At 41.8% G+C, this 26257-nt stretch overlaps 1 protein-coding gene across 1 annotated transcript; it reads left to right on the plus strand.

The window, feature by feature from the left end:
• LOC311129973 (aspartate--tRNA ligase, cytoplasmic-like) lies at positions 1-23321 on the plus strand. The gene is made up of 18 exons (XM_084162544.1): positions 1-176; positions 7142-7244; positions 7449-7478; positions 7663-7720; positions 8367-8459; positions 10967-11069; positions 13758-13860; positions 14145-14225; positions 16141-16200; positions 18057-18168; positions 19891-20025; positions 20740-20887; positions 21122-21268; positions 21441-21483; positions 22112-22192; positions 22279-22390; positions 22597-22668; positions 22842-23321. The coding sequence occupies exons 1-18, from the start codon at positions 142-144 to the stop codon at positions 22931-22933; spliced, it is 1608 nt and encodes a 535-aa protein (XP_084018670.1). The 5' UTR covers positions 1-141; the 3' UTR covers positions 22934-23321.
• The last annotated feature ends 2936 nt before the right edge of the window (positions 23322-26257 follow it).

Here is a 26257-nt window from a genome sequence, read left to right on the forward strand (position 1 = left end):
CACTGAAGAAGAAGAAGAACAGGGACGCAGGTCCTTCTACTACCACCCAAGCATGCTCTGTGAACAGCTGATGGGTTGACTCTATCAGGGAATAATAGTCAAGAAACGTTTGATATCTAGCCACGTTAACTTCCCAAAAGAATGATAAGTGTCATGACTAAAGACGCAGTCCAAGGGTAAGATAAACTAAGGTTTGACAGCTAGCTAACGTTAGCAGCTAACTAACTTGTTAGTAGGAGCTAGCTAGCATTAGCAAGCTAACCATGCATGCATGCCAATGTCTTCTGACCGTGCCATCATGCGCCATGCTTAACACAAATGAAATCATGTCATTAAAGCGTTACTAGCTATATCATATGAAACACAATCTGTGATAGAGGTAGCCAGCTGTATTTGTATTGCTTCATGTTATCAACGTATTTCTTCAAATTACACACTGGCCTACTTTCTTTCCCACCAAACAAAAGGCCCTTGGTGACATTTATTGTTTGCTGTAATGGCTCTACAAAAGGTGACTTGTCATAACCTGTCCATCCATACAAATTCCACTGGTTGCTTGACCAGTGGCAGTTTCCCCACAGGACAATGAGCACAACTTTGTCATGAAGAGGGGTGTTTTCCTTATAACGGGTCTAGGCAGGGGTAGAGGGAGCATTACAATTTGTTTTGGGACAGAAATAAACCTGACGAGGCTGTGTCCCTGTTTGACAGTTAGTTGTGGACATTATATAGCATATATTTGCAACATCAATGATTCTCTCTCTCTCTCTCTCTCTCTCTCTCTCTCTCTCTCTCTCTCTCTCTCTCTCTCTCTCTCTCTCTCTCTCTCTCTCTCTCTCTCTCTCTCTCTCTCTCTCTCTCTCTCTCTCTATATATATATATATTTGCATCTACTGTAAATTAAACAACTACAATTGGCAGTGTCAATGTAATGACCATGCCCACAGCAGGTGTAGGTTAATCCAGAAGTGAATTGACAACAGAGGGAAGGTGTCCTGGGGGCAGCAGTAGTCCCCAAAAAGTGGAAACACTGTAATAATGAGTGAAAGTCATAAAGTAGCCTAGGCCTATTCATTATGAAAATTAGGAATGAGTATGGTGCCTAATCAATCAGTTCATGACATGTTTTACTTTAACTTATTCAATTCTTTGTTTTCTATTAATGAATAGTAATCAATTAGTCTATGCATGATGGCACATGTTAAAGTAGTTACACTGACTCCCTGAGTCTTCCATTTGGAGGAATATGTCTACACGGGGCCCCGTGTAGCTCAGTTGGTAGAACATGGAGCTTGCAACGCCAGGGTTGTGGGTTCGTTTCCCACGGGGGGCCAGTATGAAAATGTATGCACTCACTAACTGTACGTCGCTCTGGATAAGAGCGTCTGCTAAATGACTAAAAATGTAAAAAATGTAAAGTTAGATGCCATTAACTATAGCCTGACCAGGGGTCCTACCACCAATTTCCTCCTCTCCTCATTGTGTGTTAATGCCACTGGATATGTAGATACAGTGGGGGAAAAAAGTATTTAGTCAGCCACCAATTGTGCAAGTTCTCCCACTTAAAAAGATGAGAGAGGCCTGTAATTTTCATCATAGGTACACGTCAACTATGACAGACAAAATGAGATTTTTTTTTCTCCAGAAAATCACATTGTAGGATTTTTTATGAATTTATTTGCAAATTATGGTGGAAAATAAGTATTTGGTCAATAACAAAAGTTTCTCAATACTTTGTTATATACCCTTTGTTGGCAATGACACAGGTCAAACGTTTTCTGTAAGTCTTCACAAGGTTTTCACACACTGTTGCTGGTATTTTGGCCCATTCCTCCACGCAGATCTCCTCTAGAGCAGTGATGTTTTGGGGCTGTCGCTGGGCAACACAGACTTTCAACTCCCTCCAAAGATTTTCTATGGGGTTGAGATCTGGAGACTGGCTAGGCCACTCCAGGACCTTGAAATGCTTCTTACGAAGCCACTCCTTCGTTGCCCGGGCGGTGTGTTTGGGATCATTGTCATGCTGAAAGACCCAGCCACGTTTCATCTTCAATGCCCTTGCTGATGGAGGTTTTCACTCAAAATCTCACGATACATGGCCCCATTCATTCTTTCCTTTACACGGATCAGTCGTCCTGGTCCCTTTGCAGAAAAACAGCCCCAAAGCATGATGTTTCCACCCCCATGCTTCACAGTAGGTATGGTGTTCTTTGGATGCAACTCAGCATTCTTTGTCCTCCAAACACGACGAGTTGAGTTTTTACCAAAAAGTTCTATTTTGGTTTCATCTGACCATATGACATTCTCCCAATCCTCTTCTGGATCATCCAAATGCACTGTAGCAAACTTCAGACGGGCCTGGACATGTACTGGCTTAAGCAGGGGGACACGTCTGGCACTGCAGGATTTGAGTCTCTGGCGGCGTAGTGTGTTACTGATGGTAGGCTTTGTTACTTTGGTCCCAGCTCTCTGCAGGTCATTCACTAGGTCCCCCCGTGTGGTTCTGGGATTTTTGCTCACCGTTCTTGTGATCATTTTGACCCCACGGGGTGAGATCTTGCGTGGAGCCCCAGATCGAGGGAGATTATCAGTGGTCTTGTATGTCTTCCATTTCCTAATAATTGCTCCCACAGTTGATTTCTTCAAACCAAGCTGCTTACCTATTGCAGATTCAGTCTTCCCAGCCTGGTGCAGGTCTACAATTTTGTTTCTGGTGTCCTTTGACAGCTCTTTGGTCTTGGCCATAGTGGAGTTTGGAGTGTGACTGTTTGAGGTTGTGGACAGGTGTCTTTTATACTGATAACAAGTTCAAACAGGTGCCATTAATACAGGTAACGAGTGGAGGACAGAGGAGCCTCTTAAAGAAGAAGTTACAGGTCTGTGAGAGCCAGAAATCTTGCTTGTTTGTAGGTGACCAAATACTTATTTTCCACCATAATTTGCAAATACATTCATAAAAAATCCTACAATGTGATTTTCTGGATTATTTTTTCTCAATTTGTCTGTCATAGTTGACGTGTACCTATGATGAAAATTACAGGCCTCTCTCATCTTTTTAAGTGGGAGAACTTGCACAATTGGTGGCTGACTAAATACTTTTTTCCCCCACTAGGTGTGAATGTGCTTAATTGCCCTCACTCATCCTGGCTATATTGTCTATTGACGTACTCATATGGTTCCCAGGGGTTGCTATGATAGTATTACAGGATATAAGGATTAATCAATATCAGGAATTTTGAGTTTGGTAAATGGTCATTTCCATGTAAAAGGACCCATGAGCACCAATGTGAAGTTTATAGGAGCATATCCATTTTGGTATTAAATGAAAGCTAAGAGTCCATCCTGAAAATGATGAATAAAGCAAAAGCTTTCATTTCTGGTCACACAGATGGAAAAGGGGTCTTAAAAAACATCTACTAGAATAAGTCTTAAGGTATTAGAAAATACATCAAAACACAGTAATGTTGAAGTAAAGGCCCCTGCCAACTAATATCAACATTTATGTATATTTTTGCAGACGTTATTTCCATTTGTAAGTTTAGGAAATATTGCCTAGTGTCTTGTCATCCTGTTACCAACAGAATGAGAAGACACTTTCTCTCCCCCATGAGGAGGGAGGATTAGGAAAGTTCACAGAAGTAACAAGTACAGGTAGACCTGCCAATTATTTAGTGTTTTTACTGATACCATTTTTGTTGGTGAATTATTAAAGCCCCCATGCAGTCTATTTTTAAATCCTCACTCTATATCTAATAAATCAATGTGTGTTTATTTAATGAAAATAACTCAAAAATATATTTGTTATTTTTTAATACCCTGAGCCTCCTTTTTCTCTTGAAATGCTCAGTCTGATCGTGTGGGCGTTAGGAAACAAATGTAAAGATATTTACATACACAGCCCTGATTGGTTGATAGGATGGTCTAGAACCCACCCCCTTACCCATAGGAACAGTTGTTGGTCTATTATAAGCAGATCACATTGTGACATCATAATGTGGGCCAAAATTTCCATCCCACCTGAACAGGCTGAAATTCCAGGCATTTTTTTCAAACAGCCCTTACACAAAAAGGGCATTATAGTGTGGAAATATCAAATGATTAAAACCCATCACTCTGTTACCAAATCGGTAGTGAATGAAAAATCTGTAACAGAATGACTACAATTGAATTGGCCACAATGGGAAATCCTAGTAGTTACAAACCACAGTTGCAGTAGAGCACAGATTAGTACAGTAGAGCACAGTAAAGAAAAGTAGAGTATAGTTAATTACAGTAGAGTTCAGTACAGTATAATGTAATATACTCTGGTGATGGGGGGAAAAATCGATACAATTACGTATTATTATTATTTTTTGCTACTGTACATAGCGTTAGCTAGTGCTAGTCGGCTGTACCTGCGTCAAAACTCTGGTGTTTTTCATCCTATAGCTTGTTCTCCATCATATTTTACACTTGTGAGCCAACATGTTTCCAGCACTTTTTTTCCTTGACTGATTAAAACTTGTTTTCTCATGCTCTCTCTTGTCTCTCTGCAGCAGACATACACTGGGCATACCAAACATTAGGAACACCTTCCTAATATTGAGTTGCAACCCCCCTTTTGCCCTCAGAACAGCCTCAATTTGTCGGGGGATGGAATTTACAAGGTGTCAAAAGCGTTCCACAGGGATGCTGGCCCATTTTGACTCCAATGCTGCCCACAGTTGTGTCAAGTTGGCTGGATGTCCTTTGGGTTGTGGACCATTCTTGATACACTCAGGAAACTGTTGAACTTGAAAAACCCAGCAGCGTTGCAGTTCTTGACACAAACCGGTGCGCCTGGCACATACTACCATACCCCGTTCAAAAGCACTTAAAACTTTTGTCTTGCCCATTCACCCTCTGAATGGCACACATACACAATCCATGTCTCAAGGCTTAAAAATCCTTCTGTTACCTGTATCCTCCACTTCATCTACACTGTTTTGAAGTGAATTTAACAAGTGACATCAATAAGGGATCATAGCTTTCACCTGGATTCACCTGGTCAGTTTATGTAATGGAAAGAGCAGGTGTTCTTAGTGTTTTGTATACACCGTGAGTATAGTGAGCAATATGTTTGGAACATCAAATCGCAGTATTGAATCGCAATACATATCATATCAGCACCTAAGTATTGCGATAATATCGTGAGGTCCCTGGCAATTCCAAGCCCTAATATACTCTACTGGACTGTACTGTACTGAACTATACTTTACTTTACTGGAATGTACTGTACTCTACTGTGCTGTACTGAACTATACACTATTCTACTTTTCTTTACTATACTAAACTCTACTGTACTCTTTTGTAATGTACTGTACTGAACTCTACTCTACTGTGCTGTACTGTACTCTACTGTGCTGTACTGTGATGTCCAAACTTGTGAAACATAGACGTTTATGATTGGTACAGATTTTGTCCGGTCTGGACCAACCAAATTTGGTCTTGTTTGGGGGCGGAGCTTATTAGAATAATAGCCAGTATGTAGAATAAAATCCAAACATGCATATTACATTTTTCTGCCTTTTATGTACCTATTCATGAAGAGAATGACATGAATAATTATGCATTTCTGTATAGTACAGATCAAGGACCCATGACGTCATTCTCTTACCGTCATTCTGTTACCTGGTGTTGATCCACTTCACTTACTGTAGTTCAATAACCAATATATTTTTTCTATCTCAAGGTGTCATTTCTTAGCTGACACCCCATTATTTCTGCAGACATCTTTGAATCTGAATTTGGAGAATATATTAAAGTTTTTAGAAAACGTGGTCGCATAAAAAAAGGAGAGATGTGACTGTCATTCTGTTACCAAACTTTGCATCTGCACCGTTCCTCAAGTAAATGCGTTTTAGTAAAATGTTCAGTGGCAATTGTTAACAGTAGACTTCTGCATATAGGTGTATGGTTTGTTAAACATTGCAATCAATGGTTTTTCATGGCATACATTTTAAAGTGACAAAGCTATTATGATTTCCTTTGCAAAAGGAAACAAGTGCAACGGAAAATGGTGTAAAAACACTGGCAGGTGCTTCAGGTCCTTCTTTTGAAGTCGTGCACAACGTCATCTGTTGCTGTTGTGATTGTTGTTTATATTTCTATTTATATCACTGTTCTCCCTTGATCAGTATTATTTCCTGTAGACCATTTACTGTCTTAGGACAATGACTATCACAGGTTGTGGATTAGAAAAATACCTCCTGTCCTGCGACACCTAACTGGTTAGTAATATTATTGAGGAAGTGCAAAGTTTAAGTAATTTTTCTTTCATGCAATCTTTGATCTCAGTCTGGAGTCTGCAGACCGAGGCTGCGTTTACACAGGCAGAGCAATTCTGATATTCTTCCACTAATTGGTCTTTGACCAATCAGATCAGCTCTTTTGCCAATCATTGGGCAAAAAATCAGCTGCATGTGTAAATGCAGCCAATAGGCCTACCACTCATTGGAGCTGACTGTAGTCATAATTTAGGCTAGACACCCTTGTAGTCCTTATTAATCCTATTGACCTAGAATTTGAAGCGAGCTATTTGTTCCCTAATAGCTGTGTTTATTGTTAGGTTGATGAGCCATGTCTCTGTCCAGGCTATGTCGTTAGCTATTAATGTCCACATCCTTATTTTGTCTTCACAGTAGACTGGATTCTATTCTATTCAGCTCCCCTTGATTTATAGAATTGTCAGCATAACACATTGTTTGCAAATAAAGGCACCACTAGTTATCAAGATGAATGCTATCATAACAAGATTATCAGTATTTACTATTCATTTTGAGGGCTTTTCTACTGTGAGGGGATTAGAAAGGAATAGTAAAAGCATTGTTCTACTCCCCAGCTCATACCTGCTTTGTGTTTATCCATCTAATCTCACTGTGTGACAGTGTAAACACCTTTTCTCCACTCGATCCTAGAGTTCACATGCTAACTGCTGTGTTTGAAAGCATGTGAAAACAATAGGATTAAAGGTAGACAAACTTAAAAGCCTGTCAATGGGACTGCAAGCCAGAGGTGGTGATGGCTGGAATTAACCGGTCAAAAACGTCCTACAGGAAGCTGGAGAAATAGACCTAGGAAGTTGACTTATATGTTTTGCGTTGTTCTGGACTTCCTGTTGCAGAGCCGCGGAGGAGGCGGACCAGGCCCAGTCGAAGAAAGGCCTGAAGAAACAGCAGAAGGAAGCGGAGAAAGCGGCGAAGAAGGCTGAGAAGCAGGCCAAGCTGGTCAGTGGGTTTTATCTGCCTCTCTGCCCCTCACAGCTGTTGACGTGCCGAGGGCACAATCGGGCGAGGGAGGGGGGTTCCATTGTTTATCAGTTATATTTATCATAATATCAGTCCACTAGCTGTTTCCAATACAAGGCCCTTTATCAGGATTTATCAGGATGTCCCGTTGCAGTAACTAACTGTTTTGCCTCTTGTTTTCAGGCTGCTGACTCACAAAGCACAGATGAAGATGTAAATATCCTGGAGGATCAATTCTTCCATGTTTTCAGATTTATTATTTATTTATTTATGATTATTTACACCTTTTCTATATGGTGGAATGTTAAAGGAATATTACATTTTATGCACCTCTAATGATGTTTCCTATAAAGCTATTGTATTTAAATGCTTAGCAGATTATTTCTTATTTGTGCAGGACTTTGCCAAGGATCGGTACGGTGTCCCTCCGATGGTCCAGTCCCAGCAGAAACTGGGTCAGTACAGTCGGCAACTACCTCCTCTTCTTTGTTCTTCCACACAAACATATTATTTACAGAGGATATCTCCATTTCAACAACCATGTTTACTACTACTTGTTAAGTAATACAGACAACGTGATTATATCTGAGTCACTCAGGGACATGGCGGCAGTAAGTAGTAGAGATGGCCTAGATATCAAAGATGATTGTGGTGACTAATAGCGTGCCATTGCTCCCAGATAAACGTGAAAGAGACTGGGTCGTCCACCTGTCTGCCTGCTCTTTCAGCTCCAATGGCAGAGAACAAAGTTGGCTTCTCACTTGTATGCCTGTCCACAGGGATGAGGAACGATAGAGACAGCCAGCCAGCCTGCCTTTCATGTGGGTGGAATCAGGTTCAGCCAAATGGGAGGCTCACAGCCGCCGGGACGAATGAGGCGCTCTCTGTCTCAACTAGCTGATCATAATAACGTTAAGCATGCCTCAGAGTGACACAGGGCAAAGCAGAGTCCATTTGTCTTAAGGCACAGAGAATGGGCCGTCATCTACGCAGTGTTTCTGTTCTCCTTGTAATATGAGTGTCTATGTGTGTGTGTGGGGAGGGGGGTATATGGTATTTTAAGTTGTATTGAAAAGCGCGCTTTTCCTCCCTGTGAGCCAGACAGGGTGTTGGTGCGTGTCCAGGAGCTGACACCTGAGAAGGCTGACCAGCTGATCTGGGTGCGTGCCAGGATTCACACTAGCAGAGCTAAAGGTGAGATTCTCCATCTTTGTCCAGCTCCATAACACACTTTAGTCCTCAGGCCACAGCCAGGCTTCTAATATAAATGGCTCCGTAACTGAACCTTGGGGTTTACCAAAAATATTACCAACTGTCCTTGGGCCAAATAGTCACTGTCAGGGCCTAAAATGTACTTTTTGGTCCACCAGCCACTGTGGCAGGTAGATGGAAAAATCTACCAGCCACTCAGATCTTTTATCAGCAAAAATATTTATTCCCCATAATTACATCAAAAAACACAAAAAACAGATGACCATGCTTTGTAATGTTTCTAAAACAAGAAATGTATTAGTAAGATGTAATGTGGTATATTGCTCAATTTCATTTCCGTTTTTGTTACCTTTAAGGGTGTGAGGTTACCGTGGTAACTGGGCCACTCCAGTCGTCGTGTGTATGAGATTTGAGTTCTGAGTAGGGCGTCTCTTTGCTATCAGTTGAAGCAGCAGACTCAAACTAATGTTGAAAAACAACCAAGCTTGTCAACAAACAATGTACATTTTCAATGCGATGGGAAAGTAACCGATAGGTCGCTCGTTCGAATCCCCGAGCTGACTAGGTGAAAAATCTGTCGATGTGCCCTTGAGCAAGGCACCTTAACCCTAATTGCTCCTGTAAGTCACTCTGGATAAGAGCGTCTGCTAAATGAATTAAATGTAAATAGCCAAGATCATGAGGACAAAGTTTCTCTTTGTAGACTTTCAAGTAAATAAAAAATGAATCTATCAGCACTTCACTCAGTGCGCACAGCTTCCCTGCCAGGCAGTGTTACTTTGCGAGGTGGGATATAGGATTCCTATTTCTTTGTGCGATTAGCAGCTATGAAACAAAACAGCAGAAATACTTTGAAAACAGCTACTGCAGCTTTTTTCTAACCCTAACTTGCACGTGCTCATACTTGCCTTTTGACCATTTTTATTCTTGAATGTAATGCCCACACTGTAGAGCCCTGCAAGTTGACCACCCGGCAACGTGGCTGGTGAAATAGACATTCAAATATCAAAATCTACCCGTATTTGGCGGATGTTCATTTTATGCCCTGGTCACTATCCAGAGAAGAGCAACATTTTTCAGTCAACTATCCTCAGGTTGGCAAATAAGGTCAACAGCTACTAGAAATGTACTAAATCTTGTAAAATAACTGCATGGCACCAGAATTGAGTTTTTCACCTTATTTGCAGCCCGGGTGATGAGGGACATAGGGGATGGGGGTTGCAGAGTGCAACGTTTTTTCTATTATACACTGAACAAAAACATAAACACAACATGCAACAATTTCAAAGAGTTAGAGTTCATATAAGGAAATCAGTCAATTGAAATAAATTCATTAGGCCCTAATCTATGGTTTTCACATGACTGGGAATACAGATATGCATCTATTGGTCACAGATACCTTTTTAAAAAAGGTAGGGGGTGTGGATCAGAAAACCAGTCAGTATCTGGTGTGACCACCATTAACCTCATGCTGCGCAACACATCTCCTTCGCATAGAGTTGATCAGGCTGTTGACATGGGGCCATGCATTATTATGCTGAAACATGAGGTGATGGCGGCAGATGAATGGCACGACAATGGGCCTCAGGATCTCGTCACAGTATCTTTGTGCATTCAAATTGCCATCGATAAAATGCAATTGTACATTTCTGGGATCTTTTATTTCAGCTCATGAAACTTGGGATCAACACTTTACATGTTACGTTTATATTTTTGTTCAGTATAAATTCCTCTGTGGGTATTACACAGGCACATGCCAGTTCCTTTTTTGAAAAGTTTGAAAACTCAAACCAAAGCTCAGTTATTTAACTTGGATTAAATTGAGTTATTTTCCATTTGAGGCTTTAATACAATGAGCTCATTGAGCCTTGCCTTAGTCGGATCCCATCCAGAATGATTCGAAACATTGAGCACGTACACATCTGTGCTAACAATATGCTAATCAATAAACCATCATATTATGATCTTGCGGTGGCTTCCTTACAGGAAAACGTCCATGTCAAGAGCCATTTTTCTCCCCCTTCGTTCATTCATTCAGCTCTACAGTGAAGGATGTCCTTGAAAGCAGAATAACATCCTGATTTACACAGGGATGAAGTGACTGTTTTTTTTTGTGATCCCCCCCCCACACACACACACATCAAAGCACTTGGGTGGTCTCTGATGTTGGTATGATAATTGACAAACTTGATTTACACAGTCTCAAGGTGTGTGGTTGGGAATTGGCTCTCAATCTCCCTCCATACACCATTCTTCAAATGGTCGTCCGTTCACTGCTCTCTGACAGTTACCTGGAAATGCGTTGAAAATGTTTTTTTATGGGCGAGAGGTGGTATCTAAAGCAGGTAGGACCTCTGCCATGTTGGCCTGAGAGAGTGACATGGCATTGTATAGAACCATGGCTCCTGTTTTGACAAGTGCATTAGGAGTTGCTAGACCCAATTAGAGGTAGCCTGCTGATGTATATTGTGTTGTTGTGGTCATTTTAGGGAAGCAGTGCTTCTTGGTCCTGCGTCAGCAGCAGTTTAACGTGCAGGCCCTAGTTGCCGTGGGGGAGCGTGCCAGCAAGCAGATGGTGAAGTTTGCCGCCAAGTGAGTACAAGACTGCATTTCCTGGAGGCCCCGGGAGGCCCCTGGTGGCCCCCGACAAACAATGGTGGGAAAAGCTGGATCCTAATGGGCTCCCGATTTATTTTCACACATTCTGAAAGAATCGTAAATTTTTCAGCTCCTGACAAAAGTGTCCACTTTCAGATGGGATACAGTATAGAAGTGTTTAATGGAGCCGTTCCTGCCCAGATAACAGAGTAGATACAATATATACAGTACATCAAAGTTGAAGAGGTACTTAAGAGCCTGAGCATCATTAGTCATTCTGGGGTCAGAGTCAACTCTGCAATGGCTAGCAAAGTGATTTGTGGTGGCGAATTAACGGTAAATAAGTGAATTGTTTAGACCCACATTTAGCCAGCTAAAATTATTAACAGTTAACAATCGCTCTTACACGCTTATTCTAGCTACAATAGGGCTGCTTTGCCAATAACATGTCTCCAAAAATGACGGTGTCTCCAGTTGTTTACATTTAGCGATTGTGACACACCTTCCATGCGTATTTCCACTTAATGTCACATTTGCCAGACCCCAGAAAAACTCTTACCAGGTCTCAGCCACTTGTTGGTTTCCTGCTGAACTTGGACTATGTCAGACGTAGACTAGTACGGAAGGAAACTGACCCCAAATAAAGGCCACACAAGTTATTTAGGCCAAGGCCAAAGTCACACTGGTCAACCTCATTGACGGGAACCTCTGACCGACCTTGTAAGTTGTGTCAGAGTGGTTTGAACGCTCTGTTTCCTCTCAACCTCTTGCGTGTGATGATACAATCTGAAGGTTGCTTCAGAGCTGGCTCGTATTCATTAGTGCACGCCGTAGCAAAACGCTTTGCAACCGAGAGCAAAAATAAGCGTTTCTTATTGGACAAATTCAGGTAGGCACCTGTTTTGGCCCATTTGCTTCCGCTTGGATCCTAGTGAATATGACCCTGGTTTTTACTACTTTAAGGACAATAATGCTCTGGCTTGATCTTGTCTATCGGATCGTGTGTTTCGTAGAAATCATGTGGCCCGATTGCTCCAAAATGATTTGGTTCCTTTTTCCTTTGCTTGTGTAATGTCATGTGGTTTGATGTGGCAGTTGATTGTATTGCACTTATTGCACGCAACCACTTACCCCATGGATGGCTCCTTCCCAAATAGCACCCTATTCCCTACATAATGTACTACTTTTGACTGCTCTGGTCAAAAGTAGTGCACTATATAGGGAATAGGGTGCCATTTGGGACACTACCCATTAATCCATGACTAAGCATCAGTCATAAACCAGCTTCTATCAAAGCACACTCAAGACAAATGTATAGTCAGGGTTGAGGCCCGCAGCTTCTGCACTAAATCCGCAGAGGTCTAAACATCCTGGCCCCAATCTTAACAATCCACACAATGCATATTGCACTCTGCCCAACATAATTTGACCTGAAAAACTATAGGCCCTAACAAGTTGATAAAATCAAGCCTCTTAATGTTCTATGTTCTTTGAATTCTATGGAAGCTTAGTAAGCTTTTCATTACAGGAGTCCTTTCATAATCATCAAGGTTGATCCAGGCCAGTGGTGACATATAGGGAAGAGCGTGCAACACCTGTCACATATAGTATTTCAACTTCCCCATACAGAGTTAAATTAGGGGTAAGGTATCCTCTACGTCCCCGTCAACAATTTCCTCTAAGTGTCTCGTTTTACTTTCTCTTACTAGAACGTGTTAAACAATGCATTGAAAGGTTTCACATATCTTTATAATACATAGTCAGTTGTTAGCTAAGATTATAGTAAGTAGCCTTGTCTGAGCCAGAGCGGTCCATAGGATCTCCTTTTTCTGTAGTGTGAGGCAGCTTGATGTACAAGTACAGCCTATGGACAGGACGCTAGTCCGGTCAATCAAAACCCTTACTTGTATGACTTACTCATATTAATTGATGGGCAGTGTTTATTGTCCCCAGGCATGCTGGCCGGGTGTTTGAGTGAGGAGGTTATTAATGTGGGCTTTATTTGTCTAGCTGATCCTGTAGTGGATATCTGTGACTGAGGCAGCTGCAGAGGACTGACTGGGCTCACCATTCACCACTGTCCTGTCTCTCATTACTGCGTTTTAATGAGAAGAGGTGAAGGATTACACTGGGCTTGTTCCATCTGGCCCCATGCTATGGGACAATTGGTATTGACAGTTCATCATATTTCTACAAGGCTCTGTTGGATCAAGGACAGTGGGAAAGGACAGCGGTGGCCTGCTCTGGTGTTCTCTCAACATGTCTTTCAGATGGTTGTTTAACCTCGGTCTTATTGATGTGTGGCCACTGGTGTTTTACTGTAGTTCATATCTGTGTCACATGTTTGTTTTCTACACGTTGTCACAATCGGCTGATTAAATCAAAAGAAAATAGGAAATTGTCATATTGAAACCATCCAAACAACATGATCCTGTGACATTTTACCTCAGGAATAGTAGGGTCTAGGGTGTCGGGTGTTTTTAGATTTTGTTTGTTTATATCCAAGGTTACCAACTGCTCAACAAATCTCAGCTCACACTTCTGTGACTGTGTGAACTTCAATCAGGGTTTTGAATGTAAACTTTCAGTTCTCAGCTAGCCTCCCACTTGTTTGACTTCAATTGATCTGTGTAGACTGCTAAGCGCTGTGCCTATCCCCGCCCCCGTCCCCCCTGTCTGCAGCATCAACAAGGAGAGCATCGTGGACGTGGAGGCAATGGTGAGGAAGGTGGAGCAGAAGATCGAGAGCTGCTCTCAGCAGGATGTGGAGCTGCACATTGAGAAGGTAGGGCTGTCTGATTCTCTGTCTGACCACACCACAGACCAACAGACTGACTGGGATGAAGGGACAGCCATTCACTCTCATTATGAATCAGAGAAACTACTGGTTAAAAGAGAACTGTATGAGACTTTCTTTGCTTTCTGATTTTGGAATTGTGGTACTTTCCTTTCCACTCAGCAGTTCAACTTGGAAAGTACTGTGAATTTAGAGGTACTCTAACTGTAAATGTATTAAAACCAACATCTCCCTTCTAAAAAAAACAAGATCACCTTTTTTTCCTTTCTCAGATTTTTGTGATCAGCCAGGCTGAGCCTCGCCTGCCCCTGCAGCTGGAAGATTGTGTGAGGCCGGAAGGAGAGGGGGATGAGGTGAGGATGAGGGCCAGGGCTCCTGGGCCTCCCGCAGGCAGCTCTTTGTAGCTGATCAAAGGTCAAAATCATTGCGTTCAGAGATTATCCTCTATTCTAATGCAGTTCAACACAGGCACTGGATGAAAAATACATGACTTGGTTCCCACACTCAAGGCCTGTCGCTGTTGTTTTGGAGGAGTGTTGGTTCTATACTGCCATGTTCTCGGTCGGTGTCTGTCTAAAGGGTCATCTCTCTCTAGTATGGTTCAGTTCAGAGACAGCTGAAGGGTGTCAGTGTTTATGCAATAAGCCAAACACAGCTGAAGTTGCGGCCCAGGTGTCGTCTGTCCGTCAGTAAGTTACAGCGCCTGCCGTTGGGGAGGAGACTCTGGGCTGGGCCTGCCTGCCTGCCTGCCTGTCTGTCTGTCTCTCTGTCTGTCCGTTACAGCACCTGCCGTTGGGGAGGGCTGGGCTGTCTCTGTGTCTCCCTGTCTGTCTTCGTGTCTCTGACTCAATATGAGCAGGATGTGTGAAGCTTGTTCACAGGTGGTTTTAACCCCACGTGAGTTCCAGGAAGCCTGACAACCATGGGCATCGTGTTCTAGTATTTAGGAGCTAATGAGCTCTTTTACTCTTTTATATGATTGGAATTGGTCGTATTCAATGCAGTTCAATGGTGATTGTGTCGTCCGTGTATCTGTTGGGGTGGTATGCAAATTGTAGTGGGTCTAGGGTGTCGGGTAAGATGGAGGTGATATGGTCCCTAACTAGCCTCTCAAAGCACTTCTTGATTACAGAAGTGAGTGCTACAGGGCAAAAGTCATTTAGTTCAGTTACCTTCTGTTTCTTGGGTACAGGGACGATGGTGGACATCTTGAAGCAATTGGGGACACCAGACTGGGATATTGAGAGATTGAATATGTCCGTAAACACTCCAGCCAACCCGGTCTGCGCATGCTCTGAGACCATGGCTTGGGATGCCGTCTGGGCCGGCAGCCTTGCAAGGGTTAAATGTCTTATTCACGTCGGCTACGGAGATCGGGAGCACACAGTCCTCGAGAGAGGCGGGGGCCCACGTCGGCGGCTTTGTGCTGTTTTCCTTGAAACGGGCGAAGAAGGTGTTTAGTAGGATTGGGCGGTATCCAGATTTTCATATCGTCATACCGTCCTTCTCGCATCCCGGGATTTAGGGTATTACCGGCTTAGTACATAAGGGGGCGCCAAAAACGCAACAAAAGCCCATTGGGCGTCTATTACCAGAATGCTAACAAAATTAGCACAAGTAATAACGAAATTCCATGGAGGCTGCTAGCTTAATATTCTAACGAGTGCAAACGAAAATAAACTAAATGCAAAGACAGGCAATCCAGCTCATAAAGTTACACATATATTTTTGGTAAGTTTGGACATTTACAAGCTAATGTGAACGAGAGATGTGCAAATCAACAAAGTTTTGACACATGCTTGTCTGAAGGAAGAATAGTACTGGCTCTGAAGCAGCATGTGTACACACTTTGTCTGTGTGCAGTCTGGAGTTTGCATTAAAATGCAAATCAATTTATAAAAAATTTTACATGCGTTTTTCTGGATTTTTTTGTTGTTAATCTGTCTCTCACTTTTCAAATAAACCTACCATTAAAATTATAGACTGATCATTTCTTTGTCAGTGGGCAAACGTACAAAATCAGCAGGGGATCAAATACTTTTTTCCCTCACTGTACCATTAAAATTATAGACTGATCATGTCTTTGTCAGTGGGCAAACGTACAAAATCAGCAGGGGATCAAATATAGAAAATTTTATACATTTGAATATCGTACTGTAGGTACAGTTTTCACACAAATGTAATCGCTTGTTCCGATGTTCTTCAGATGTGTTAAATACTTAAATGTTTTGTAATGTGGTGAAACTATTGTTGTGTGTCTCTACTCAGGATGGAAGAGCGACGGTCAACCAGGACACAAGACTGGACAACCGAGTCATTGATCTGAGGGTAAGTTGTACACTATTACACTTAAGCCAGTGTTACCTTAGATGAGAAATGAATTACACAAAAAATAAATATAATTCGTTTATTGGGTTTGAAGACACTACATTTGTATAAAAAATATTGTAATGATGAGATGCCATTTGTGACAGAGTTAGCCTGCTTGTAGAGTGCAGTATAGAACTGTGCAGGGATTCAGAGGGGAAAGGAAAGGGTTGCTAGAGGTCTCATTGTTGTGCTCTGTTCTGAGGTGCCCACACTGATGTGGCAGCAGCAGGAAAACAGCTCTAGCGCTCGCCTCAGCCTGGCTTTGTCACAACACCTGTTTCTACACAATGTCTCTTTGAGCTCACACTTAGATGAACAGTAAACCCATAAACAGGTTTTCACACAGACCCCTAACCCCAGTCAACAATAAAGTGTCAAAAGTAATGAACACACCAGGCTCGGTTTTCCAAGTTGTTGTGAAAATGAAAAGATTATTTCACTTAATTTTTTTAAACTCCCTTTGAGAAATAGACCTAATAGCTAGACATTTTGCTGAAAATATATTGATGCACTCTAATGAAAGACAATATCAGTTAGGCACAATCTGAGTGGTGGTGGTGGCATGTGACCAAAAACACAAGCCATGGCCGTTAGACACTTTTGTTTTGAGAGCTTGAATGTCAATGAGAGTGACATACTGAGCTATTTTGCTCTCACTCTCTTTTATACCCTCCACCCTGGTGTGAGGGCGTCGAAAGAGAAGTGATCTATGAGAACATAACAGTCCACCAATCTCCTCACAGTATAGAGAAGTGTTTTGCACAGGAACTCCTTTAGAGTTATGTAAATAATTTTGATATGTCAGATCCTATTCAGGCTATCATAGCAGTTGGTTGGCTAGTTGGCTATTTGTCTAGTGTTTTATCTAGTGTTCTTCAGAAGTGTTCTTATTCATCAGAGCAGTAGTTACTTTCCAACCTCTGTCAACTATACATATAATCCATGAGGCAGGGGGGGGTCAGTTTCATGGACTAATATATCAGTTGACCATTTCTAACAGGGCCCTGAACTAAAGTCTGACTGGACCAGAGTCATTGTCTGCAGATTCATTGTCTGACAATGGGATAGTCACTCCCATTCAGGACTTTGGGAAAGTCTAGAAGATAGAAATGTGAGCCTTTAATGTTCAATCAAAAGGCTCAGAGCTTTTTGTATTCATCAAAGTGCCTAACCCTGGCTTTATGTAGATACATGAAACCAGATAGAACTGGTTGAAAAAATCCTTACTAATAACACCAGTCATATTAAGAAATTAGTCATCTGATCAACTGAGAACTAAGAAAGAACACACCTATTGACAATGCTGTTTGTAGCCCAACGATCATAGGGTTGGGGTTTTTTAACTGTTCCTCTGCTCTTTCTCAGATGTTCTGTGTAATACCCAGCTCATTGACATGCCTCATCACGAGTTGTTTTGATGACTAGGTTATTGTCTATGCAACTAAGTTGACCTCTGTATACAACCAGATTGCTCAAAGCTGATTTTATATGTGAATAGAGAATTTCAGATGAACTTATTTGCCAATATTATTTTGAAAAGACGACAGAGCTTTATATCTCATGTTTATTTTTAAAGGCTTACATTAGTGTGAATTGCACCCTCCTCTTTAACTTGCATCAACAGCAAAAAGTACACTTGAGTGTTCCATTTGGAAATAGGCCTAGCCTTAATATCTCTACTCCCTTTAATGAAATGAAAGGTGTCGAGACTGTATAAGGCAAGATGTGAAGCAAGCAGTGTTATTGACTCTTCTTTGGCATTGTGTAATACATCTGTTGACTCTTGTTGTTTCTGCTTGTTTCTCCTCTGGTAGACAACAACCAGCCAGGCCATCTTCCGCCTGCAGTCTGGAGTTTGCCAGCTCTTTAGAGACACCCTGACCAACAAGGGCTTTGTGGAGATCCAGACCCCCAAAATCATATCAGGTACCACCAATGTGCCCCTGTGTCACAGACTGGAGGTGATTTGTCAATTAACATTTTCAAGGTGAATAATATTGGCCTTTAGATTACTACTTGACTTGTATTAAGTACAGGTAGTAGGAAGACGAGGTACTTTTCCACTATTTTGGCTGCAAAGTGCAAACTGCCTCAAGGATACATGCTCTTTCATGTTCAGATGGGTTTGGGGAGTTGAGGATGGGGAGTAGAGTGTGAGCAGTGTAGAAATTCAAGCTCAAAAGGCCATTTATTCCTCTATACTGCTGATAGGGCTTCGAGTTCACATAACCCTGAGATAACTCACAGTAGGATTCTGTCTACCAGTTATCTTATGAAGCAGTGCAGGCTCGACTCTGTCTGGTCATTCATGCTCTTATTGATGAGCTGACTCTAAACTGCACTTCACAAGTATAAGCACATAATGAGTGAGCATGTGTCATATTTTGTAGACATAGAAATAAGCTTTAAAAGACGTGTTGTTTACTGCTGTACTTGCCACCACAGCACAACATGTACTACCTTGTGTAGTGTACTGAGTTGTGGTGTAACACGTGTTGCTTTCACTTCCTCTACTGTAGGAGCCAATGAAATAAGCCCAGCCTAGCATTGACACATTTAAAATTGCCGCCTTTTAGGTGCAAGCAGCTGTGTATCAACAGTGTGTACCACTCTAAAAAAAACGCATTTTCTTCTGCCAACACCCATCACACGTAGTACACTGTACAAAATGTACTCTGTGACCACCCTTCTGTAAAGGACAACACCTATCACAGGATCTACTATGATGTGAATGTCAAATATGGCTCATACGTAAGTTAGACATGGTCCAGAACTTTGGCACCTACTAATGTGTCAATGTTAGTGCTGAGCTATTAGTGCTTTTTGAGGTCGGTTCAGTTACAGTTAGATTATACAAAAATAATCACGGATTTCGGTTTCAATTTTTTTTTTGACATGAAATGCACTATGCATTATGTTGGTTGAATGCTGTCACAGAATAAAACAATTAATAAAAGTAAAATAAACAATTAATGGTAGTGACTGCCCATTACTGCTTATCACTTATTAACCACAATTTATTCACATTACTTTATTTTATTTGATGACTTTATTATTTCATTCCAAGTCATCATCCAAGTCATCATCTCATCTCTATAGAGCTGCTGCCTATGCTGTCTGACAAAATCACAATTTTAGAAGTTCTTAAAAAGTAAATAAGGCATACCAACTATCAATCACTTAGATGAGGTATTTTCAGGAAGAGATACCTCGCGAAGCAACTGCTTTCTATCCCTCTGGATCGTGTGTTTTCTCCGTGTCTTCCCACATTGTTCTTATTATAGCTCAGTGCTCCACACAGACCGGACAAGTTAAAAAAAACTAAAAAATAACCAACTTTTCAGAGCGAGAGAGAGCAATGAAGTGGTGCACATATCTGCTGTCAACTAATACGCAATTTCCGGGGACCACTTTTGGCTCGTGAGCACTACGTTTAGAACTACTAGCTAAAAGTATACAACATTACTGGAGAATCTCTCTAATGGTCAATAATGGGAATCAAAATCTAATCAAATTCATAAACAACAGTGAAATGCTTACTTACATTGTTAGGAAATGGAGTTATCACATAGGTTAGTTAAAAAATATTATTATATATTGCTTCTCTCCTGGGATAGTTTGACTAAAATGTATCTTTCTCCTCTCTAGCTGCCAGTGAGGGTGGCGCGAACGTCTTCACTGTGTCCTACTTCAAAACCAGTGCCTACCTGGCCCAGTCTCCCCAGCTCTACAAGCAGATGTGTATATGTGCTGACTTTGACAAGGTGTTCTGCGTGGGACCAGGTAAGGCAATATCTAGTGCAGAACCTGTGGTCTAGCTGTAATGCTTGCCGCCAGGCACATACTCTACTCCCCACCGGAGACCAGGGTTCAATCTCCACGTCCTCCCTTACATCTTTGTTCCTGCTTGGCGGTCTCCCCCTTGTTTCCAGCCATTTTAATAAAGTGTAAAATGTCAAAAAATATATATTGAAAAGACATCTCAAAGCCCTTCACCTAACCCCTTTTCACTCCCCAATGAACACTCTATCCAATAATGGGAATTAATTCAAACTATTGTGTTGAATACATCAGTCACGAGTTATGTAGTCAACAAACAAACAGTATTCAGGAAAAGGGACCTTCACAATATTAAACCTGGGCGGATAACCGCATTACACAGATTATTTCATACATATGTAGAATGTGTTGTGATTGCGCACATGTTGATCAATAGGAAACATTTATCTCACTGGTTGCATAATGTCCCCAGTCTCTGTGAGGTAGCTCAACAGGGCCATCACCTGGCCTGATCCACACATAACCAGAGGAGTAATGACTTCTCCCCCACTGCAGTCTCACATCTGCTCAATGTGCCCTGGTCGAAGTAGTGCGCTATAAAGGAAATAGGGTGCTATTTGGGACGCAGCCTCCGATGTCACCTCTGAGGTGATGGATATAATCATCTTAGTGAAATACAATGTTGCTGATGCTAACTGAAGATGTTCTCCATTCCAGTGTTCAGAGCAGAAGACTCCAACACCCATCGTCATCTGACAGAGTTTGTAGGTCTGGATATTGAGTTGGCGTTCAACTACCACTACCATGAAGTGATCGAGTCAATCACCGACACCATGGTCCAGATCTTCAAAGGGCTTAGAGACAAGTAAGATGTGATGCACTTCTAACCCATATTTTCAAGCAAAGTGAATGAGTATGGTTTAAACTTTAGAGGGCCTATTACAGGTCTATAACTGAACACATGGATGACGCCCCATATAAAGTACACCACTGAAAGGGCACTGCATCTGTGCTGAGGTAGCACGTGTTAGTTGAATGACTCAGTGATGTGTATGTGCGCGCGCTTGTTTGTTTATATATGTGTGTGTGTGTTGGCCAGGTTCCAGACAGAGATCCAGACGGTGGGGAAGCAGTACCCCAGTGAGCCCTTCAAGTTCCTGGAGCCCACTCTGAGGCTGGAGTACAGGGAGGGCGTGGCCATGCTCCGGGAGGCCGGGGTGGAGATGGGAGATGAGGAGGACCTCAGGTCAGTGGCAGGTCAAGAGTTTGCAGCAGTGTTACGTTTACACCTGTTATTGATAAGACCTTAAAGTAAAGGTTTGTTTTTATGTCTTTAATTTCCACAAAAAAATTTTTTGTTGGGGGGGGTTGTTTATCATTTAATTGATCTAAAATAAATGGTTTAACGTTTCTCACAGCACTCCCAATGAGAAGTTGCTTGGTCGTCTGGTGAAAGAAAAGGTATGTTATCATTCCATTGACTTCTTGGGTGACAACAAATGTAGTTATGTTACTCTCTGTATCTACAGGTAACTGCCCAATAATGGAAACACTTGAGTAAACGAGGGATACAAAGTATATTGAAAGCAGGTGCTCCCACACAGGTGTGGTTCCTGAGTTAATCATGTATAAAAATGCTGGGCAGGCCATTATTTTGGCTGCCATGGCAATGCCCCCATAGGATAGCAATGCCCACATCCATAGGGCACGAGTGGTCACTGAATTGTTTGATGAGCATGAAAACTATGTAAACCATATACCATGGCCGTCTCAGTCACCAGATCTCAACCCGAATGAACACTTATGGGAGATTCTGGAGCGGCGCCTGAGACAGCATTTTCCACCACCATCAACAAAACACCAAATTATGGAATTTCTTGTGGAAGAATGGCATCACATCCCTTCAATAGAGTTCCAGACATTTGTAGAATATATGCTAAGGTGCATTGAAGCTGTTCTGGCTCGTGGTTTCCCAACGCCCTATTAAGACACTAAAGTTTCCTTTATTTTGGCAGTTACCTGTAGGTATACATGCAGATCATTTATGGCTGTAAAGCGGACTAACTCATCTCTGTCTCCTTTCTGTTAGTATGACACTGACTTCTATGTGCTGGACAAGTACCCCCTGGCAGTGAGGCCATTCTACACCATGCCTGACCCCAATGACAAAGTATGCACGTCACTACACACAAACAACACATTCACCAAGTTGCTCATGACACTATTGTGGCATTCATTGAACTTGTTCCTCCTCAGAAATACTCCAACTCCTACGACATGTTCATGAGAGGAGAGGAGATCCTCTCTGGCGCTCAGAGGATCCACGATGCCCAGCTGCTCACTGAGAGGGCCATGCACCACAACATTGGTAACTAGACAACTCTGCCTTGTTATTCAAGGCTGCCATATTGGTCACTCAATAAATCAAACTTCCTTCCTTCCTCTCAAGCGATTGCTAAAGAATAAGCATATTATTACTATGTTACAAATACACTGGTGGCTGGTGCTGATATGTAAAGTGTTGATGCTGGTATCAAATATTACCATGACTTGAACTGATTTGTGTTCCTACAGATCTGGAGAAGATCAAGTCCTACATCGACTCTTTCCGTTACGGGGCTCCCCCACACGGAGGTGGTGGCATTGGTAAGACATGAAATTCTTATTCTAAACCCATACCCTCTCAATATGAAATACGATGTAAATATATTGTAAATAAACTCATTGTAAATTTACTCATTATGAAAATATTGTAAAGGTACTCTAAATATACTAATTGTAAGTGTACTGTGATGCTGACTGTGAGTTCTCTCCCTCAGGGCTGGAAAGAGTCTGCATGCTCTACCTGGGTCTTCACAATGTCCGCCAGGTCTCCATGTTCCCCCGTGACCCCAAACGCTTGACCCCCTGAACGGCCATCGCCACTGGAGACAGATGGGAAACTATATTCATCTCCAATACACCAGACAGAGTTGAGAAATTAGTGCCACGACACTGAAGTGCCACTGTGATTAACAAAATAATAGAGAATCAAGCCAGGGTACTACGGTCAACAGTATTCAGTTATAGAAAATGACACAGGAAGAAATAGATTGATAATATAAGGGAGAAATAGTCTTAATACACAATAAAGAAGTGGAAAATGATTAAGGAATGTGTTTGCTTAGGCTCAGCTATGTATTTCTAAACATGTGTTGTATGTCTTAACACTTTTCTATGGGGTTGATCAACTTTGATACCAGTCTTTGTCACGCTACAGAGGTATGACTAATAAATAATCGTGGTCTGGTGACATTTAAGTTGTAATTGTTTGATGTTTTTAAAGTTATTGGAGGACTTCAAAAGTATTAAGAACTTCAAAAGCAAATTTCACTTTCTTTGCCTTCTTTTATGGGAGAAACAACCCTTATCATATTCTACATATTCTTTGCTATAGACAATGTGCTAAGGAGCTTGCTCTTCTCCACTGATTCATTTGGGTGTTTTTATCACTACATGCCCGGTCACTTGAGAAACAATGTAGAAGTATTTTGGTTACCTGTGGGGATGGCTGATGTCATGTTTTAAACATATTTTAGGGTTCATTATATTTTTTATAATTGGTAGATGATAAAGCACTTTTTGTCAGGAAAAGCACCATGGTGAAATGGCACCTGAAAGGAATAGTGTCTGAAATCAACTCATAGTCAGTAGGCTCATAATTGTAAAAGTCCATACACTGATAAGCTGTATATGAGAACATGCCTTTTTCATTGCTTCCTACCTCTATTCCATCCTAAATCAGTTAGGTTGGTGATTGGGTTGTAATTAAGTCCCTATGGAATAATTGCTTTTTCACAGACCAAACTGCAGGACTATAGGAACCTTCTGATTATATAATTGTCTTGATTAAGGAGAGGTTCTGATAATCAGAAATATATATCTCAAAAAAAGTTCATCCCTTTCTACAGTGTATCACATACAGTACAATCGGAAAGTATTCAGACCCTTTGACTTTTTCCACATTTTGTTACGTTACAGCCATATTCTAAAATTGATTAAATTGTTTTTTTCCCGCTCATCAGCCTACACACAATTCCCCATAATGACAAAGAAAAAACAGGTTTTTATAAGTTTTTGCATAAAATATTTGAACAAAGTTAAAAATCACATTTACATAAGTATTCAGACACTATCCTCAGTACTTTGTTGAAGCACCTTTGGCAGCGATTACAGCCTCGAGTCTTCTTGGGTATGACGCTACAAGTTTGGCACACCTGTATTTGGGGAGTTTCTCCCATTCTCTGCAGATCCTCTCAAGCTCTGTCAGGTTGGATGGGGAGTGTCGCTGCACAGCTATTTTCAGGTCTCTCCAGAGATGTTTGATTGGGTTCAAGTCCCGGGTCTGGCTGGGCCACATTCAGAGACTTGTCCCGAAGCCACTCATGCGTTGTCTTGGCTGTGTGCTTAGGGTTGTTGTCCTGTTGGATGGTGAACCTTCACCCCAGTCTGAGGTCTGGAGCAGGTTTTCATCAAGGAGCTCTCTGTACTTTGCTTTGTTCATCTTTCCCTCAATCCTGACTAGTCTGCCAGTCCCTGCCGCTGAATAACATCCCCACAGCATGATGCTGCCACCACCATGCTTGACCGTAGGGATGGTGCCAGTTTTCCTCCAGATGTGACACTTGGCATTCAGGCCATAGAGTTCAATCTTGGTTTCATCAGACCAGAGAATCTTGTTTTTCATGGTCTGAGAGTCCTTTAGGTGCCTTTTAGCAAACTCCAAGCGTGCTGTCATGTGCCTTTTACTGAGGAGTGGCTTCCGTCTGGCCACGCTACCATAAAGGCCTGATTGGTGGAGTGCTGCAGAGATGGTTGTCCTTCTGGAAGGTTCTCCCATCTCCATCTCATCGGTTTCTTGGTCACCTCCCTGTTTCATTGGAAACAGGATGCACCTGAGCTCAATTTCAAGTCTCATAGCAAAGGGTCTGAATACTTATGTAAATAAGGTATTTTATTTTCTATAAATTAGCAAACATCTCAAAAAATCGTTTTTTGCTTTGTCATTATGGGCTATTGTGTGTAGATTGATGAGGTGTCTTTAAAACAAAAAAGGTATCCCCTTTTTCGTGATATTACGATCTTGTCACATCGCTGCAACTCCCGAACTGGCTCAGGAGAGGCGAAGGTTGAGTCATGCATCCTCCGAAACCGCGCTTCTTAACACCCGCTCGCTTAACCCGGAAACCAGCGGCACCAATGTGTCGGAGGAAACACCGTTCAACTGATGACCGAAGTCAGCCTGCAGGCGTCCGGCCCGCCACAAGGAGTTGCTAGAGTGCGATGAGCCAAATAAAGCCGGCCCGGGCAAACCCTCCCCTAACCCGGACGACGCTCTGCCAATTGTGCGCCGCCCTATGGGACTCCCGGTCACAGCCGGTTGTGACACAGTCTGGGATCGAACCCCAGGCTGTAGTGACACCGCAACACTGCGATGCAGTGCCTTAGACCACTGCGCCACTCGGGAGGCCCCATGGATTTTTTATTTTTATTTAATCAATTTTAGAATAAAGCTGTAACGTAACAAAATGTGGAAAAAGGGAAGGGGTCTGAATACTTTCCGAATGCACTGTACAATTTCTAAGAGAAGCAATATTAGAATATAGTGTCATTTGAAATATAGCACCAATGGATGCATACAAGCACACAGTGTATTGAGCTAGTTTGACATTTAATGGATTGACAATGAACATTTTATTATGTTTTAAATGTTTACTGTTTCAGGAAAATAGGCAACGTAAGGACAAAGTCCAGACAAGCATGTATGCATATTGCATTCATAGCTTACTATTTCATCACTTATCATCCATTCTGGGAATAATAAATATACTGTAAATATATACCAATCTTAATTGAAAGTGTGCAGCACTCTCATAAGGTTACCATGTTAATGGCGTCAAAATACTAAAAAAATAAGTTTAAAAAAAATTATGTATGAGCACCGACAGTTTGGGTGAATAAATACAATAGAAGTATGATCCACACCAGGTCATATGTCATCCTCCTGCCTTTATTCTGTGGAAGCGCCAACTAGTTGCAAGAGGAAAATGAAGATCTGGACAATGTCAACATAAATTGAAAGTGCTCCAAAAACATACTCCTCTGGGCTGATGGAAAGTTCACGGTTTCCGATGAGTAGCTGGTTGTTGTATGCTAAAAACTGCAAAATAAAAATGGTTAATTTCATACTGGTTGG

The sequence above is a fragment of the Coregonus lavaretus genome, assembly GCF_964263955.1.
Source record: "Coregonus lavaretus genome assembly, chromosome: 5".
NCBI lineage: Eukaryota > Metazoa > Chordata > Actinopteri > Salmoniformes > Salmonidae > Coregonus > Coregonus lavaretus.

Excerpts from the sequence above, each read along its gene's own strand:
- LOC311129973 (XM_084162544.1), top strand. The coding sequence starts at position 142 with ATGATAAGTGTCATGACTAAAGACGCAGTCCAAGG. Across the intron at positions 177-7,141 it reads ACTAAAGACGCAGTCCAAGG|AGCCGCGGAGGAGGCGGACC; the intron begins GTAAGATAAACT and ends TTCCTGTTGCAG. Across the intron at positions 8,460-10,966 it reads TCACACTAGCAGAGCTAAAG|GGAAGCAGTGCTTCTTGGTC; the intron begins GTGAGATTCTCC and ends TGGTCATTTTAG.